The sequence below is a fragment of the Podospora pseudocomata genome (genome assembly GCF_035222375.1).
Source record: "Podospora pseudocomata strain CBS 415.72m chromosome 2 map unlocalized CBS415.72m_2.2, whole genome shotgun sequence".
NCBI classification, from domain to species: Eukaryota; Fungi; Ascomycota; class Sordariomycetes; order Sordariales; family Podosporaceae; genus Podospora; species Podospora pseudocomata.
The window spans coordinates 2356152-2373859 of record NW_026946366.1 but is presented as its reverse complement, the minus strand read 5'-3'; the positions used below and the strand labels follow the sequence as shown (position 1 = coordinate 2373859).

General features: G+C 51.5%; 3 protein-coding genes across 3 annotated transcripts; 2 read left to right on the top strand and 1 right to left on the bottom strand.

Annotated features, from left to right (window-relative positions):
* Positions 1 to 1596, top strand: ELO2 (Fatty acyl-CoA elongase/Polyunsaturated fatty acid specific elongation enzyme; the record flags this gene model as incomplete). The annotated part of the gene is given in 4 exon segments (XM_062888050.1): positions 1 to 408; positions 463 to 745; positions 808 to 1473; positions 1483 to 1596. Coding segments are annotated over 3 exon segments (1005 nt in total). The 3' UTR covers positions 1122 to 1473; positions 1483 to 1596.
* A 6884-nt stretch (positions 1597 to 8480) lies between these two features.
* On the top strand, positions 8481 to 9713 carry QC762_211520 (uncharacterized protein; the record flags this gene model as incomplete). The annotated part of the gene is made up of 1 exon (XM_062888049.1): positions 8481 to 9713. The coding sequence occupies one exon, from the start codon at positions 8481 to 8483 to the stop codon at positions 9711 to 9713; it is 1233 nt and encodes a 410-aa protein (XP_062746242.1).
* A 3041-nt stretch (positions 9714 to 12754) lies between these two features.
* QC762_211510 (uncharacterized protein) lies at positions 12755 to 16803 on the bottom strand. Its single transcript, XM_062888048.1, has 3 exons — positions 14435 to 16803; positions 12994 to 14375; positions 12755 to 12941 (listed from the first exon to the last, which is right to left on the bottom strand). Exons 1-2 carry the CDS (start codon positions 15349 to 15351, stop codon positions 13244 to 13246), a joined length of 2049 nt encoding a protein of 682 aa, XP_062746241.1. The 5' UTR covers positions 15352 to 16803; the 3' UTR covers positions 12755 to 12941; positions 12994 to 13243.
* Positions 16804 to 17708: the final 905 nt, after the last annotated feature.

Here is a 17708-nt window from a genome sequence, read left to right as displayed (position 1 = left end):
ATGGCTTCGATTCTCGACCAGCTGCCGGTCCCAACGTTGGACCGGCCATTCGGCATCCACCTCTGGCCCATCTTCAACAAGGCCTTCGAGAAGGTTGTTGGCTACCCTGCCGATGACTTCCGCTTCCAGCCCGGTCAGACTCCCATGTCTACCCTGAAGGAAACGAGCATCTTCATCGTCATCTACTATGCCATCATCTTTGGTGGCCGAGAGTACATGCGCAGCCGCGAGCCCTTCAAGCTCCGGACGCTCTTCCTGATCCACAACTTTTACCTGACCGCCATTTCCGGCATCCTCCTCGCTCTCTTCATCGAGCAGATGCTTCCCACTGTTGTTCGCAAGGGTCTCTTCTTTGCCATCTGCGATGCTGATGGCGGCTGGACTCAGCCCATGGTTGTCCTCTACTACGTGAGTTGACCGCTGCTTCTGGCCGAATTGGGCCTTTGTACTGACGGTAACCAGTTGAACTACCTCACCAAGTACCTCGAGCTGTTGGATACCTGTTTCCTGTTCCTCAAGAAGAAGCCTCTCACCTTCCTTCACTGCTACCACCACGGCGCCACCGCTCTCCTTTGCTACACCCAGCTCATCGGTTCCACTGCCGTCTCATGGGTTGTCATCTGCCTCAACCTCCTCGTCCACGTCGTCATGTACTGGTACTACTTCCAGAGCGCGCGTGGCGTCAAGATCTGGTGGAAGGAGTGGATCACCCGTCTCCAGATTATCCAGTTCGTCATTGATCTTGGTACGTTCGAGTCATGCCCTTCCCGGTCCTCTTTGGTCAAGGTTACTAACTTGGCGTCAAAGGCTTCGTCTACTTCGCGTCGTACACTTACTTCACTTCGGCTTACTGGCCCTGGATGCCCTCCGCCGGCAAGTGCGCGGGTGAGGAGTTTGCTGCCTTCTCCGGTATCGGTATTCTCAGCTCTTACCTCTTCCTCTTCATCTCCTTCTACTTCGCTACCTACAAGAAGGATGGGAAGCGCCCCACTGGCCGCAAGGCTGTCCGCAGAATGTCCCAGGCTCCTCTTCCCGACCCGAGCACCATCATTCACGGCAAGGACGTCAAGGCCACTGGTGTCAAGACCAATGGCAGTTCTACTCGCTCCCGCAAGGCCTAAATCAGCTTGGTTGGGGAGGCTGTGTTGGTGTGAACGCATCCTTCCTGATCCATGCTACGGAAGCTTCTGCCCGAGTTTCTGAGTCTCAGTTAGTCTCACCAACGACTGAACATAGACGAAAGAAGAGTGCAGCACTCGAGAGTTCCGGCGCATTCTTTTCCGCGCTTGGGACTCGGGGCATTAATCCCCTCAATAAAACATAATAATGACATCTCGGTATTTATCTACGGAGTTATACGCGGGGAAAAATACACATTGCATCACGAATTCGGGGCTTCTCATGATTACTCGCCCTGGGGAGAATACACGGGCAGTGGGCAAAGTGGCTGAATGGGCGGCGATGGCGGCCAAGGCGGCCAAGGGCTGTGTAGCTTTTCTAATGGGCAAGGCGGGTTGGGCGGTATGGTATGTTAAGGCGACGGACGCATGGCTTTTATGGGATTGGCATCAATGAGCGACGACGCCGGAGCTGCCAGGTCATCTTGGGATGCGGTTGGGTTTTTTTTAGAAGGGGGGGCGAGCCGGGGGTTTTTTTTTTGCTTGCCACATTCGGAGTTGATAAAAAAACAACAAGCCGGAGTCTGTTTCGGGGGGGGAGGGAGTGCATTCATTGTTTCAGCTTTTTGAAATTTTTCTTTTCGCACGCTGTATATTGTTGCCCTGTACTAAACTTGTGGGCTCGTCGCCGGTTGGGCCGAGTGCCAGCTATACACAGTCTTAATATTACTTGATGAAAAGGCAAACTTTGTTGTGCGAGTCATGATGTGTTTGGTCGGGGTCCGGTTGATGGTCGAGGATTGACCGGTGTTTTTGTTGACTTGGTTGTTGCGGTAAGGGGTCCTACGGATCGGTGGTGATATATCAAAGTCTCCGGCTGTGATGTTCAGTGCTGTCGGAGCACGCACACTCACCATTCCCATCATTGGTTGGAGGGGGGAAAAGGGCATTCAAATGGAAAGAGCTTCGAGAATGTTTCGATTGGGAGAGAAGAGGGAAGGCTGTTGGTGATATATGATGGTATACTTAAAGGGATTGTTGATTAAGTAGTACATAACTCGGAACAAAAGTCAGGCGATCATTCTTTTCTTATACCGCTTTGTTTGGTAGCTATTCATCACTTTGCGAGCGGTTCGTTGGCGAAGGAAATGCAACCCAAGATTTTCATCTCAACCCAGATTTTTATAGTACCACGTGCAGAACTGTACGACGATAAATCAGGGGTTCAATGACAATCGTGTGAAATTCACTCATTGACAATCTATAGCTGGCAGAAGTTATAGATTTGATACTGGCTAAATTTGCTTGATATGGGTTGACGTTTTTGGGCAAAATGCCACGATAACAATTTTGGGTATTGTTGGTTGGAGCGTTGGGTGTGTTACGTCAGTGTGCAGGTTACAGTCACATTTGCCAACACCCACCGATTGGAGATCATGACGACAGAAATTTGGGTATTGGTTGCTGATTTGGGACGTTCCGTTATGAATAGTTTTTTGATGAGATGGGATGTGGTTGTTTATGTGGGATAGCAGGTTTCGGGGTGGTTTGTTGCCTTTGCGGGAAAGATTGTGAAGTTGGAAATTTTTCCGAGATGTGAGAGCAGCAGGTGATCACCCATTGGACTGGTTGTGCCTGAGAGTGGAGGATGTCATGATACAGGAACAGGATTTTATCAAGAGGAGGGCTACCTGCGAGATAGATGTGCATGCATATCCCTTAACGGAGCCCAGTATCAAGATGTTGTTCTCAACAAACAACTGATCAGACCGTTTTGGCTGGTGGCTAACTACCCATATTCGGACTTGCACACTGCTGACGGTTTTCCCTCTGGTGGCCAGCCTTGCAGATATGAGGCTGTCATACCCAAAGGCTGAATTTGGACTTGATACTACACATGTCCCACCCAAGACTCATTCGTCCGAGGCCAACATATTCCCTACCTTCATCCCGGACCGCTCATGGAGAACACATAATCCAAACTCATCCCCGATGTCATGCCAACACAACACCCCATCTCTCTACAACTCTCCGTTCGGAGCATATGTTACCATGCTACCGAGCGGCTGAACAGCACTACCGCTGGGGTATACAAATCCTTGACAATCCAAAGTAAGCACTTAAATCACCCCGGATCGGCAACGCGGGTGGGTTGGCTGACACAGGTCCGACCCGACAGACAAGAAACTGCCAACTACCCAAAAGCGAAAGACAAGAAATCTGAGTAGCAGGCGAGGGAGGTAAGGTAGGTTGGTCCAAAGTTTGAGGGGAAAACTGCGCCTCTCGCCTGTGTGTATCAGGGTCCTTGTTCGGGAGTCAGACCAGCCGTTGAAAAGGCTTGTTGGTCGGGCCGCCTTGGCTACGGGGCTGACTTTGGATATCTGAACTAACATGCTCAAGTATCAGGTTTGGCTTTTGGGAGCCTCGAGAAAAGAGATGTTAGAGATAAGGGCTGGGCTGGTCGGGACAATTGTTCTTTTTCTTCAGATTCCGACCATGAGGTGGGCTGAATTAGCTGACCAGATCGGAGGAACTGATTCCACATCCTGACCTTTCAGGATAGAGTGACCTGGGAGAGAAACCTACGAGGCTGAGAAATCCCCAAAAACGGAAGAGGTTTGCTGCTTCCTGTTGTCTTCCCGTCCATTGTGTGCGGCGTGGGACGGGAGAACATGCGGCACCTTCAGCGGCGGGGATGGTAGTCACCCGCTAGGTAGCTATTGTCGACACCATGAAATATCCGGAGGAAAGATCTGGGGTATAATTCAGCTCGGTAACACCAGAAGAGGAAACGGTCTGGAAGGATTTCATATCGATGACATGTCGGTAGGACTAGATGGGGAAGAGTAGGCCGAGACGAGACATCAAGTCTAGAACAGGTGCTTTTTGACGGCAGAAGACTGCCGAGACTTTGACTGTATGAGACATCGTGTCGGTTTGGTCGTTCACATGCCGTCTTTGTGCTTCGATTAGTAGAGCCAGAATTCCAGTGTGTTTGGGGCGAGGATTGTGGTGGTGATGGGGTAGAGAATGGTATCTCTTGCTGAGTGTTGACCGAGCACCCAAAAGGAAACAGCCCAAACAGTCAGGACGAGGCGATGACCGCCGTATCTGGCTCCCAACTTTCAACCCTGCGATCCTTCTTTCAAGCTTCTCGGCCTCAGCCCACCCAGTCAATCAGCCGCATCCGCAGTCAGCCTGCCGGTAGGTATCTTTGTTGTTGTGGTTGTTATTCTTGATGGTGGCTCTCATCTTGGTTACACATAAACATCCTGATTGTGTTAGTATCACTGACTCAGCTGTCATTGTTCCCCTCGGTATTACTCGCAGAATCGGTAATTGTTGATGTTTCTGACAGATGGTTGTTGATGTTGAAAGATGCTTACCTTACACAACCCTTGTCCTAGTTCGGGAGCCCGAGATCCAGGATCCAGGGTCTTTGGTTCACCCGTCGCTTGCCACCCCACAGATGAAACATTTTTAGCAACGCCAACGAAACCCCGATAGCCGTTAGGCTACATCAGGACAGTTCCTGCAGTCTAAATCAGGAAAAGAAACGACTGTGATTGGTTGTTGTGAGAGGAGAAGCTTGGGCCCATGACGCAACGGTTTCGCTCTGGTTGAAGTTGGGAATCTTCACCTCGAGGAACAAAGAATGGATTCATGAAGATAAGCAACGACCTCAGATCAATTCGAGAGATCATCTGTATGTATGATGCACTCGACTCACATCAAACATCTCAAGATATTACAGTGCTCTCTCTATTGTTTCCCCTGCCGCTGAGGGTGACATTGGTCTCCCGAACATTACTCTAACATCGCTGGTGGCCTTCCGTTTGAGACCGTTAAAAACGGACGACTTACAGCGCGCCCAGCCGCCGTGCGGTTCACCATGCAGTGCGCCATGCAGGAGATGATGGCAATAGTTGTCGTCGCACACGCGATCTGAAGCGTCACAAAATGTCAAAAGCGTTTCGACACAAAGCAATCTTGACTTTGAGATGAAATGGTGTCTGAGCGAGACATTCATCGCACTTTTCCAACCGAGGCAACTACCCAAATGAGTGGCTGATGATAATATGGGCAAGAAAGGCTCGCGCGTGGTGAGACGGCTAACCATGGGACAGGGCGGCCATCAGGAGTTCCCACTGTCGCCGAATATACTGGTCCATAAATGAAAGGACGATTGGAAGCTCGTAAAACCACAACCATCCACGCGCTGAGGGGATTCGGTCGTCCACAAGGTTGACGGGCTTGGGACAAGATTCGAAACAGTCAACCACAGGGCCAAGGCCGGGAGACACCACTGCCGATACAAGACACCCACCACTACCACCACCACCACTACCGCCAAAACCTCCTCACCTTTGACCCTTCCCCTATCTTCCAGGCCATCAGATAGCCTTGTCCGACCGCTCTCTCATCCCAAATTTCCAAGTGAGAAAAGCACGAGAAAGAAATTGACAAAAGGAGCCCTCCAGCTGAAAGCCTGCATGCTGAGGCGTTGGGCAGTACATACTCCTGATTTGCAGGTCACAAAAACGCCACTGGACTCGGGAATGGCAAAAAGCATGTCTCGTCCAGCCATCGTACAGGACCGACCGAACGAGGCGGTGTCACGACGCTCAGCACCACACTCGCAGCCGCCGATTTGACATTTTTGCGCGTTCGCGTTCTTGGTGGCTTACATGTAGAAGAAATTTTTATTGAAGCCATCTTCCAAGGGCCGTTTGTGATATTAAATTTTGGGGGTTTTGCGTAAGGTGATCCTGAGGCACATAGACATAGGCTTGCCGTTCTCAGGTCCACACATTTAGAGATCTTTACCTACATCGAGCTATGATATGCCGGGACATGATCTTGTCGACACATCCATCACCCACAAAAGGGACCGCTTATAACACGGACCCAATCCTTTCGTCTAAATTTGTGATGTGTGTGTCGAGCAGCCGAGATCTTTTCTGACCTGTTACAAAAAGAATGCAACGCACAGGTAAGGGGATCTTGCAGTTGGTCTGTACTTCCATGATCTCGGGATGGGTGGATGGATGGATGGATTGCTGTAGTACGCCCGCCACCACAAACGCCCGGTCGGGTCATAGTATTGCACAATGTGTCCTCACAGCAAGATGCCTAACAATCATGATCGTTCGAGCAAACAAACTGCAAAGAAAATTGATTACAAAGGAGCGCCGACCGACGACGCCTTACCCCTTTCTTTCTCGCGGCCGCGAAGGCGGCGGGCTGAAGAGGGCAGATGCTCCGTTATCTGGTAATGTGTAGGTTTATGCCGCGGATGGGGGACAGATTTCAACAAAAAACGGAGGATGATTCTGTGACCGTGAGGTGGTGTTGTCACTCGGTCGGTCGGGAGGTCAGTCCAAACGGCTGCCTCTCTCCAACTGATGATGTCCTCTGAGTAGGCGGCCCAGCCACTGTGTGTCAAACTGCACGATCAAGTTTAACAAGACTGGTTAATTCGCACGTCCCAGGATGTAAGAGCACAAGACCTTACTTGCCCGCTCGTCGGGCCAGCTGTCGGGCTTGGGGCTTTGGGCTGTTTAAAACTCGGAGGAGGAAAAAAAGGCGCGGGTTGGAATGTACCCGGTAATGTGGCAACTGGCTGATTGACCTGAGCGGCGGCCGAGATAACTAACCTCGACGACTAAAGCATAGGAAGATCCGGGGCTGGGAGGCTAAAGGGCATGAATGACCCTTTGGGAATCTTCCCCCACGAGGGGTCAAAGATGTGTTTGACGGGCGATCATGAGCGGCACTGGTAGATCCCGGACTGTCAACTCAATGGAGACAGTTCAAACTTGTCCAGCCGCCGGAGGAGAGAGCCGAGTATGCTCCGTAAAAGAGGTGTGTGTGTGTGTAAGTGTGGTTCGTTTTTCGGTTCGCCTCTTCGTTTAACTTTCGGACTCGAAAAGGAAGGGAAGCGTGTAGCGTGACTTTTTTTGCTGCAAGAAGGAGACGATCAAATTCCCTCCAATCCGAAGGGGTCGTTTGGAGGAAAGCTTCACCGTTGCTTTGGAGCTTGCCGCCCAGCTCCGAGTTGAATGGTGCGGAGATGTCCAATCATTTGTAAAGTTAGGACACAATGGGCCCCCTTCTTGGGAGTGGCATGAGGGGTTCTCTACCAATGACCGGGCACAGTGGGGGGTAAAACTCTCGAACGATGAAGAGGACAGAAAAATTCTTTGAAGGGGTCGGGATAACTTGGGAAAAAAAGAGGGGGGTTGATGACGATCAAAGATACAAACTCTGGTGGTGGTGGCTGTGACCAAAAACCGGATTGGGCTGCTGTTGATAGTGGTGCAGCTGCAGTTGATGGAGCTGATGGAATGAATGTACACTGTGACTACCTACCTCCCCCAGCCAGCAGCCGGAATTATGAGATGCTCCGTTGGAGGATGCGCCTGACGTGTAAGACAAGAATGAAGTTGTCGTCGGTTCGTAATAATGGAGAAATATTCAGGTCTTACTGTAGATATCGTTGTGTGCACTAATTAAGCGTTGCGTTGGTGTGGTGGGCGCGTGGTTGTTCAGGTGTCGAAGAAAAGGCTTGGCGGTCGTGGAAGAAGACGAGAGAAGGAGCTTTTACCTGAAACACTACTCTAAGGCCAACCAGCGCCCGTCCTTTGCGCTGTCACTCTCATTCGGATCACTGCCACCACTTGATGATTAACTACTTGAGAATTGACACCGAAGGCACATGTTTGGTGTGTGAAAGTGTTTTTTTCCCCGTCAAGACAGACCAAGGCAGCGATGGGCAGACTCACACTCATTCGACTCAAACCTCTTCTTCGGCCGCGATCCTTGGCAACCCGATCGGGCAGGGGGTCTTGACGAAGGCAGGGGTTGGGCAGGGGAATGTGTGTGTGGTCACTGGGCCTGGGAGAGGCTTGCTTGTCATGCAAGTGCAAAAGACAGGGCAGCCCAGACCGTTCATCCGTTCCGTCAGATCAGGAAAACGGAGAGGGGGGTACGTACCACGCTCTGCTGATGCACCAGCCCTCCATCCATCACCACCCAGCCGACCGACCAGAAACGCCATGGTTGAGAGTGACGGCGGGCCCGGTTCTTGCAGGCCGTTACACCCACTTCTTGGCTTTGGACCGTCACCTTATCCTGCTGTAGCTCTGCATTAAAATAAACCCTCCCGCCCTCTCGGAACATCCTACCCTTCTTCTGGTCTCCCCAATCTCCATACCATAGTCCACGCCCCATTCCAGTGATCCTCAGCTGCTCGCCCCCCTCCCCCACTACGAGAGCTCGATACTAGGGATCGAGAACACGAAAATCATATATCCCTTGGCCACTGGCTTGAATTACATTATACAGTCTTGCTGGAGGGTCATGTCTTTGGTGGACAGTCACCTCGAGGAGAACAGCCAACAGGACATTGCATATACAAACAAGCAAACAGCAACACAGTTTGACGAGCCCATCTTTGACGAATATCACGATATGGATGAGGAACACCCCGACACACTGGCTCCGAGTCCCAAGAGGGTTCGCACCAATCCCACCAACGACGTCCCTGAGCTTCCCAAAAAGAGTTCGAGGAGGGTGTCAAGGATATTGGACAACCACGGACTGAAGCTGGGAGGAGAGGAAGGACAGGCCACTGCACCGCACGACATCTATCTTTCCTCCGAAGAGGACGCCTCCTCCGACGCCGACGATTCTTCCGAGTATGACTATGACTCGAGCATCGAGGACCCCGACTCTCCCACAGCCACTACCCGACGAGGCAGCCAGGAGGTCACGGCAAGAGTGGTCTCGGTGGTGTTTGCAGGCAAACCCTCAATCGTCAACCTTTCTCTCAGAAAACAGCGTTCCGTGTCACTGAGCTCGTCTTCTGTGAACACAAGCAGGACAAGGAATAGCACCGAGTCGTCCGAGTCCGAGTCTCTCAAACCATCCACGACAGCACCCATTCACCCTTCCGGTGATCGACCAATCACACCAGCAAGCAGTCTCTCGGCCCGCAGCAGCAACCCCAACAGGCGAAGCAGCAGTAGCTTGCTTTCTGACCTTCTCACCAACAAGAGGAAGCCTCCCGCGTTTCTGAGCATTGACCCTTACGCCAACGGATCTCACTACTCGCTGGAGGCGGTGCCAAAACCGCTTGACAGTCTAGAGGGGGAGGCTGTCAAAACACCACGGACGCCTACTCAGATCTTGAAGGGTGTCACGAGGTCGTTTAGCTTGGCTCGCAAGAAGAGCCGGCCTACGCTTGACACGTCGGGGTCTAGTGTGTCACACCAGCCAAGACCGTCGACCAGCACCAAGAGGAGCTCGTTGCAGCACTCTGTCTCTGTCTCGGACGACCAACTCGAGGAGCATGACGAGGAAAAGGAGAACATCAGCAGCAGGATTGGCGACAAGACACCCCAGACCCCGATCACATACAACGACATCCTCAGGGCTGTCAAGAAGAACGCCATTGTCATGAGTGGATCGCAGCCAGGTCTTCCGAGTGATATCCTCTCGCCGACATCGCCAAATACGGAGAGGCAGAAGAGGGGGATCTTGAGCGGGTTGTCGGCTAGGAGGAGGAGTGTGAAGTTTACTGGGAGGGTTTAAAGGCATCAGATCAGATTGCATTTTACGCACACACATTACACCGACAATACTATCAGCATGGCATGGAGTTTATTGAATTTGGGATTACAAAGCGGGGGCATATAATGATGGGATGATAAACCACCCCTTGAAGGGCAAGGCGTTTTTGATTTTGCTAGGAGGGTGGGATATGACTTTGGGCTGGATTGAAATGACATATATGATACCACTTGGGAAGGATACAAGCATTTTTTTTTTTGCAACCACAATAAGCAAGGCAGGCACGAAGAATATCTGAAATATTTTGAAGCAATTTGCCTACAAACTTTTATCGTGACAGTGAACTTAGTCTCCGTAACCATCCCATTCAAGGATCAATCACCGCCGAGTCGGTCGCGATGTTTCACCTCCCCCCTCCCTTCCCGTCCACCGGGATCACCACCCTCGCGGTTTTACTTATCGCTTGTATCTTTGACACTGCAACATTGTCATTTTTCTCGTGATGGAAGAAAAGCTTGTCGTATTGTCACCGTTTTTTTTTTTTTTTTAGTTTCTTCAACCCCTCCTTGGCGAGATGATAGGGAGCTCTCCCTTTCAGGTTGAGGTGTGGTGGTGGGGGTGTTAGTTTCAGGAGTTCAGGGGGTGGAAATGTTTCAACTCGCCTCTCTTCTTCAACCAACTTTTCCCGGGAATCAACGGAATGAGAGATTTCATTTCCTGGGAGAGCCACCGTTACAGAGTTGTCGTGATGATCACCGTTGCATTCTTATCATCACATTTTCCATAGAAATGCGCATCATCACCTTTTACCCCACCCGTGAAGCGAGAGCAACGGCAACAGTAAAACAAAACCATCAGGGTACGACAGAAGGATGAAGAAAAAGACGATTGCTCGCTTGCTACCTTGCATGATTTTCGCTCCCCGGCTTTCCCACGTTTGGTTGGCGTTGGCGGATTAAAAGCATGTATAGGCATAACGCAAGCGATTATGTAGGCACAGACAAGTCAACGAACAATTTCCTCTCACCGCGTTCCTGCACGATAGTTTTCGTGGGGTAATAATCCCAGTTAGGACGGATTAGGAAGGTTGGTTTTTGGTGTAGTTTTGTCTTGGTGGTGCTTGGTTGTGCTGGTATAAGACCCATTTCAGAGCTTCTCATTGGGGCAGGAATTATAAGGAGTTCTTTTGTTGCGCGGTAGGTGAAATACCCCGCGGCGTAACAGAGCCAGCCGTCTTCTTCCATCCAGATTTTTTTTTTTTTTGTTTTTTTTTGTTTTTTTTCGTTTTTCTGTTGTTGAGGCTTGGGGGATTGATCCAACCAGTCAGTGGTTCCTGAGTTGAGGCCAACGTGAGGTTGAAAAGCTGGGGTGGGTGCAAGGCCACCTACCTGTGCCACCTTGGGAATTCTACCCCTTAAACGGCAGTTGGGGCCTCCTGTTCCTGAATGAGGGGAGGTGGTAGAGCTATGGGATGTTACTGGTTGCCGGGATTCTGAGCTGGCTTGGTGTAGAAGTTGGGATGATTGGATTTGAATTTCTTGAGGAAGATTCATGATCGGCTTTTCCCCTGAAGACACAACTTCTATTCTCTATGTTGAGGTGATCGCAAAGTTCCTTCCTTACCTACAATCCAGGAGAGCAAGTAAGAAAGTGCTCCCGACCGCAGATACCACACACTTTTGGAGGAAAGAACGCCACAGTTTCCAACACCGAAGCCTCGCTCCACAGAAGGCAAGGCAGGTAGCGGTCCCAGCCGCACTTGCAGTAGGAGCTGACGACCGGTCCTTCCTTCCTCCCAAAGTTTCGATTGTTTCGAAGAAAATGTGGAGGATCTGCAAGGCACATCAGGTCAAGCATAAATCCACGCCACGATTGTGCGTTCGGGTCAGCTTCAATCCCTCTGACCGGGGAAGTAGGCAGACGGTTGAAACATGAGGTAAGTCTGGGTCGTGATCGGGCCGGTTGGGAGGATGGTTTGAGACGGGATGAGCATGATTATCATCAACGTGTTCTTCAGACTGAAAGTAAGACAACGGAGTTGATGGCCATCTCACCGTTTCTCATCCATCCCAAGCTAGCATCATTCATCACAATCAGGTGTGTCAGCAGCTTCATGCTGATGCCTACCTACCAGCCTTCCTCCTCCCCCGCCTACGGGACAAACTCCATCGTCAGATAGGAAACCCCCTCGCCATCTCCCCCAACCCAACCTTCAAAGTTACAAATAGCTAACAACTGATATACCGCACCATCCTGTACATCATAACACCCACAACTATGCCCCAGTCCCAAGTTGGCCATAGGTACCGAGCCGTCCAGTTAGTAACAATGGAGACACTACTCACAAGAAACCCCAACCCCAAATCAGTCATCTCTACCGAGCCGTCCTGCCGGTTCAAACCTCCCAGCCATGCCAACCCAACAAAATACCAGACTAGGGGCAGTGGATGTAAAGAAAATCCCACAACACCATCCTCAGGGAATCTCATTGTTCATGCAAGATTGCAAGCCCACCAATAGGACCACTTCCCAGTCGCAAGACACCCCCCCATTGCTGACCCGTCCCGGAGTTACGTCGTCCGAACTTTTTACATATGTGGGAGGTTCAGGTTCGGTAGGTCCGTAATAGCTAACGCATGAATCTCGGCAGCGGCCGGTGCTACTACTTTCTAGCTTGAATTTTTTCTTTGATCCAACTGGACGGGCAGCGGGATAAGCGAGGCAAAACGGAGGAGGGCTTTGGGACCCGGGATTTGTTGGTGAGAAAACAAAAAAGAATAGACATTCATTGTGTGATAAGTTTGGACGGGACCGGGTGGGATGGGGTGAAAGGGGTGGGGCCAGAACGGGGGTGGTGGGGACCGCCGAAAGCCGAGACGAGCCGGCCCCGGCCCCGGCCTGGGGACCAACCCGGCAAACGGGACCAAACCAGCTTTTGTGTTCCGGTATGTTTAGGATGAGGAAGCGTGTCGAAGAAGGAGGAGGTATGGGATCTGAAAAGCAAAACATGATGAAAAGTCCACTCGATCAGACCAGGGGGCAAGTTGGAGTACGAGAAAATGGTTGGAGATGAGAGTCGTTTTGCAAGGAACTTCATACACCTCATATTCTCATGTTCTGCATTTCTAAAAGAAGACAAAGCGAAACTTCACAATAGATAGATACCGATCGTCCGTCATGAAACAAAAAGGAAAAGGAAACCCCAACGCCCCCCCATCCATCCATCCTCTTTCCATGTCCATATCCTTCCTACCTACCTACCTACCTACCTACCTACCTACCTACCTACCTACCTACCTACCTACCTACCTACCTACCTACCTACCTACCTACCTACCTACCTACCTAACCTAACCCCCAAGAAAAAACATCCTGTCGTTGCTGAAACCCAATCTTTGCTCAGGTGTATGCGTCTGTGCCCCCCGCTCTGCTCAAAGAAAGTCCGCATGGTGCGAAAAATATGAAGACCACAAACTAGAGAATATTAAGTGTAAAAAAGCAAAAAGAATTCATCCAGCAAAGTTGCCCCTTTCTGGTTTTCTGTCTTCAAGTCATTGCACCCTAACGACCTTGGTCTTGCTCTTCTTCTGCTCCAGCGTCCCTTCGACCCAAACACCCACCTCCCTCAGCGCCCTTCTCGGCTCCCTTTTTCTCTTGAGCAGAAACCCTTGCAGTTCCGCAGGCGAGAACTGCCCCTCGGGGATCTTGGAGGCAAAGCCCTGCGCGATCTTGTCGAGTTCTTCCGGGGTGATGGGTTTCAGGTCGTCAATCTCCTCGGCGAGGAGCTTGTTGACTTCCTCCGGGGCAAAAGATATCTTTGTTGGGGAGGCAGAGGAGGGGAGGGAGCAGAGGTCAGAGTCGAGGTCGACTGCTGTTGTGGTGACCGATGTGTCGGTTAGGTTGCCGTCTTTCTCGCCGCTGTTGTCATTGAGGGGAAGCTGACGAACCACCGGGGCGGAGATGGTCCTTGTAATTTTTTTGGAGGGAGAACGGAAGAAGGCGAGGCGGGAGCGGAGACGGGTGGTGGCGGTAGACTGGGGTCTGTCCTCCTTTTGAAAAGGGGTGGTGGCGGTCCGGTCGGCGTCATACATCCGCTTGAACAACTCACAGGTTTGTTCCCTGGTGGCGTTGGTAAAGGCGATTTGAAGATCGACCCGCCCGGGGCGAATGAGAGCCTCATCGAGTGTCTCCGGTTTGTTAGTTGTCATGATCAAAACCCGGCCCTCGTGAGAGGCGACGCCATCAATAGCATTAAGCAGGCCAGAGAGTGAAATGCCTTTCTTATCTGTAGATTCACTCGATGACTGCTTCTTGAGCTCCCGGGCCAAGTCGGCGACGTTCCATTCCGAAGACTTTTTGTCTTTGGAATCCCTGTCCTTCTTCTTTGGCTTGTCCTTGGACTTCTCGTCACTGTCGTCGCCGTCTTCAGAAGCAGGAGTTGAGTCGCCCGGGCGAGCAAGTCCAGCTGTGTCAATGTCCTCGAGCAGTACCACACAGCGACGCGGAAGGGAGTTGAAGAGCGCACAAAGGTCTTCTTCGGTTAGAGACGGGTCAAGGAGCGAGATAACGTAAATGTCAAGGCCAAACACACCGGCCAGGGCAAAGGACAGCGACGTTTTGCCTGTCCCTGGCGGGCCGTGGAAAAGATAGCCTCGACGGAGGGGAATACCGCGATTTGCATACCTGAAATAGAGAGTTAAAATATTATTCCAGATGATGCGGTTCGTGATAGAAATACTTACCATCGCGGAGTAGAAGGGTGGAGGTACTCGTTCATGTCGTAAAGCACTTGCACCTTTTGCTTCTCATCCAGTACCACCGTCTTCATGGGGCGAACCGGCCGATTTGCCACCATGGACCAGCTGTGCCGGCCACCATAGCTCCTCATGCTCTGTGAAGCCGGACGTTTGACAATGGTCCTGGCGTTGTGTTCGCTGTAGTACTCTTGCTTCGCATGCTCGAGAAGGCGCTTGATAGGCTCAGGCGAACGGCCGTAGCAGGACAGAACAAGTGACTCCCTGTCCCTGTACTGCGAGCCGCCCCAGCTGTTGTCTGTGTGCAGCGTCTCCTGCTGCCGGCTCAGCGCGAAATACTTGCCCCGGAACCAAAAGTTGTGCAGTCCGATTGCGGGCGTAAAACGAGGGGGGCACTTGGACTCTTGGTTGGAGAAGTTGAGGTTGACCCCTTCGCCGTCGGGCGAGATTTTGGTCCGGAACAAGTCTGCCTCGTCCGCCTCTTCTGATGTTGGCTTGAACCACGTCTCTGCCGTCAGAGAGCGAGATTCGGTCATGTCCTGCCGGTTGGCGAGGAACTTCATCAGGTGGTCGTAGATGTTATCCCCGCTGTTGACCTGAACCGAGGCGGTAAAATACCTTCCCAGAATTGACAGGACGTTTGCGTAGATATGCACCCACGTCTTGTTGAAAGCCCAAGCCAGTCCAAATGAGGTCAGAATATACGCTGGGTTTAAACCCAGTGTGCCGAGGCGACCGCCGGCCAAGTCGTAGAAAATCATGAACAGATTCAAAAATGGGTTGAACTGCAAACCGAGCAGTGGCGTGAGGGTTTCGACGATATTCTGGGTGGCATTGTTGTCTTCTGCGCTCATATTACCAACAAATGGAGGCAGAGCCGTCCGAAGGAGGTGGGAGAAGTCCATATTGTCTGAAGAATCCTGTGTAGAGAAAGAAGAAGAGAGAAGAGAAAACCGACTTCACCAACAAGCCGCTGTTAAATGGGCCGTGAGGAGTTGGTTCTGGAGGTATTGAGGCCTCTGTCAAGCTGTTGGCTGCGGTCGAGAGCCTTCCTGCAAGTACTCAATCCAGAAGAAGAAAGTCTGGAGGAAGCAGAGCCCTTTAATACTCCTAGGCCGAGAAACCAGAGCAGAGACGTGCATGAAGCCTACCTAGGTAGGAAGAAAGGAAGAGGTCGCCTTACCCATTACGCGGGCCATGCTTAACTACCCCCTTTGGGCAGCAGCCAAATCCGCAAATCAGCCTTACAGAGAAGAAACCGGGGAAAACACTCGCTCATGCCAGTCTTTGTCCTCTTTTTCCAGTTTTCTGGATCAGCGGGTGCCAAACTCATCGTGCTTGCCTCTCTTGTGGCAATACGTTCACGAGAAATGGTGTGGCCACACAGAGATCAACTTTCTGGGGGAGAGGTGCTCGGGTAGCAGCATGGCTAATGTTTTGTCTCCCGCAAAGAAGTGGCAGAGATTTCTGTCTTGCGTCTCTGCTGTGTCACATGCTTAACCCACGTTCGTCTTGATATTCTAGTACAAGCCATTCCCCCGGGTCCTCTGGAATCCATAGAGAACCACTTGCGCAGTTACTGGACCGGTTGAGAACAGACCACAACAAACAAACAATTGCAGTGTTGCTTGCCTGTGCAGTGTAAACCCCGCAAAACGCGCTCCGTCGCGGAGGCCGGTGATGAGGAGAAACAACACCAAAGGTCGCTACTTAGGCCGGCCTAGTCCGACCCGCAGTGAGGCCACGGTGATATCGCTCCTGTGGGACTTGGGTAGAGTGATACCAGCCCCGGGTGACCCAGGGAAGTGGTAAGTTTAAGGAATGGCTGCCTTTCCCGCTTTATTTTGACTGCTTTTCGACAAGCTCGATAGCCTGCGGCCCAAAGGGCCCTGATGCAGGGGACCGAGAGGTGATTCTGGACGATCGTTGGTGTGGTGGATGAAGGGTCGAACCAACAACAAAGGCCCAACTGCACGCTCTGCTGCAAAGCGTCCCCCACCCTCGGGCATGCAAGCAGCTTCAAGAGTGGAAAAGCAGCATCGTATGCTGTGGCACTCACCGAGAACCTAGTCACGTCCTGTGGTGAACCCTTCTTTTGCAAGTGAAACAGTACCAGGTATGGAACCAACACCTACCTGACAGAGAGAATGATATGGGCTGCCGGTGATCTCGGTCAAACATGGCCTAGGCAACAACAGCAAAGTCGAAAAGGTCAGGCGGCATGTGGTGAGTTTTTTCTGACCGAATGTTCATTGATATTTGGCGATAGCTTGTTTTCAAAGGTGGTCTCTGCGATAGATGAGGCTCAACCAAGAGCAAGGGGTGTTATTGAAAGAAGTATAACGATGACACTTCTTGATTTAGTCACCGCAATCCCTCACAAAGAGGTTGCCGGTGTCCTGTCACTGCCTGCAAGTCATCACCTGGGCCACCATTCGACACTTAGAAGGGAAGGCACTATCTACTCAGTGTGTCATCCTGGGCGGATTCCGTTAGTCAACGTGCCTCGGTTATGCACCACCACACACCATCCCAGCACCCTCAGAAGCCTATCAAGCAAGGCTGTAGGAACCTCAAGCTTAGCATCGGCTCCTCTTATTCCTCATCACCTGAACTAATTTTCCACGTAGGATTCAAGGCAAAAAAGAAAACTCTTCAAGACTCATTCCTACCTACTCATCCAGGCACACTCCGGGTCAAGAGGCAAAAGGATATGCTTCAGGCATGAGCAACAGCCACAACAACCACGAGCCACTGGAGGCATCCCATTCCCTCCATAAACAAAACCGTCATCTCCAGCCTCAGCGGCCGCCTTGAGCTGAAATAAGGCCATTCCCCTCGATTCAACTAAAGTTCAAACTCTTGAAGATGAATACACCCTGAAGCACATATGGGCAAAGCCCAGCCTTCCTTTCCCATCCAGTCGTCACTTACATCAACCGGCGGCCACCTCCACAAGGCCACCTATCCAACCGGCCCACTTCTGATTTCCAATCCTGATCCGGCAGGCCTTGCAGCTGAACACCCACCTCACAGATGAACACCAAAGCCCGGGTACCTTACTCGTGCCGAAGCTGGGCGAGGCAACCAGCCCCATGGAGGGTGAGCTGCATCTGAGGTGGTGTGGGAAAAGGCCTACTCATGAACCAGGCCAGCTCCTCAAGCGAACTACAAATGTTTGTACTACCCCCCCTGATCGGCCGCTCGCCCTAGGTATGCATAGGTTTGTAAAGCTGCAAGTGAGTGAAAAGTGCACATGTAT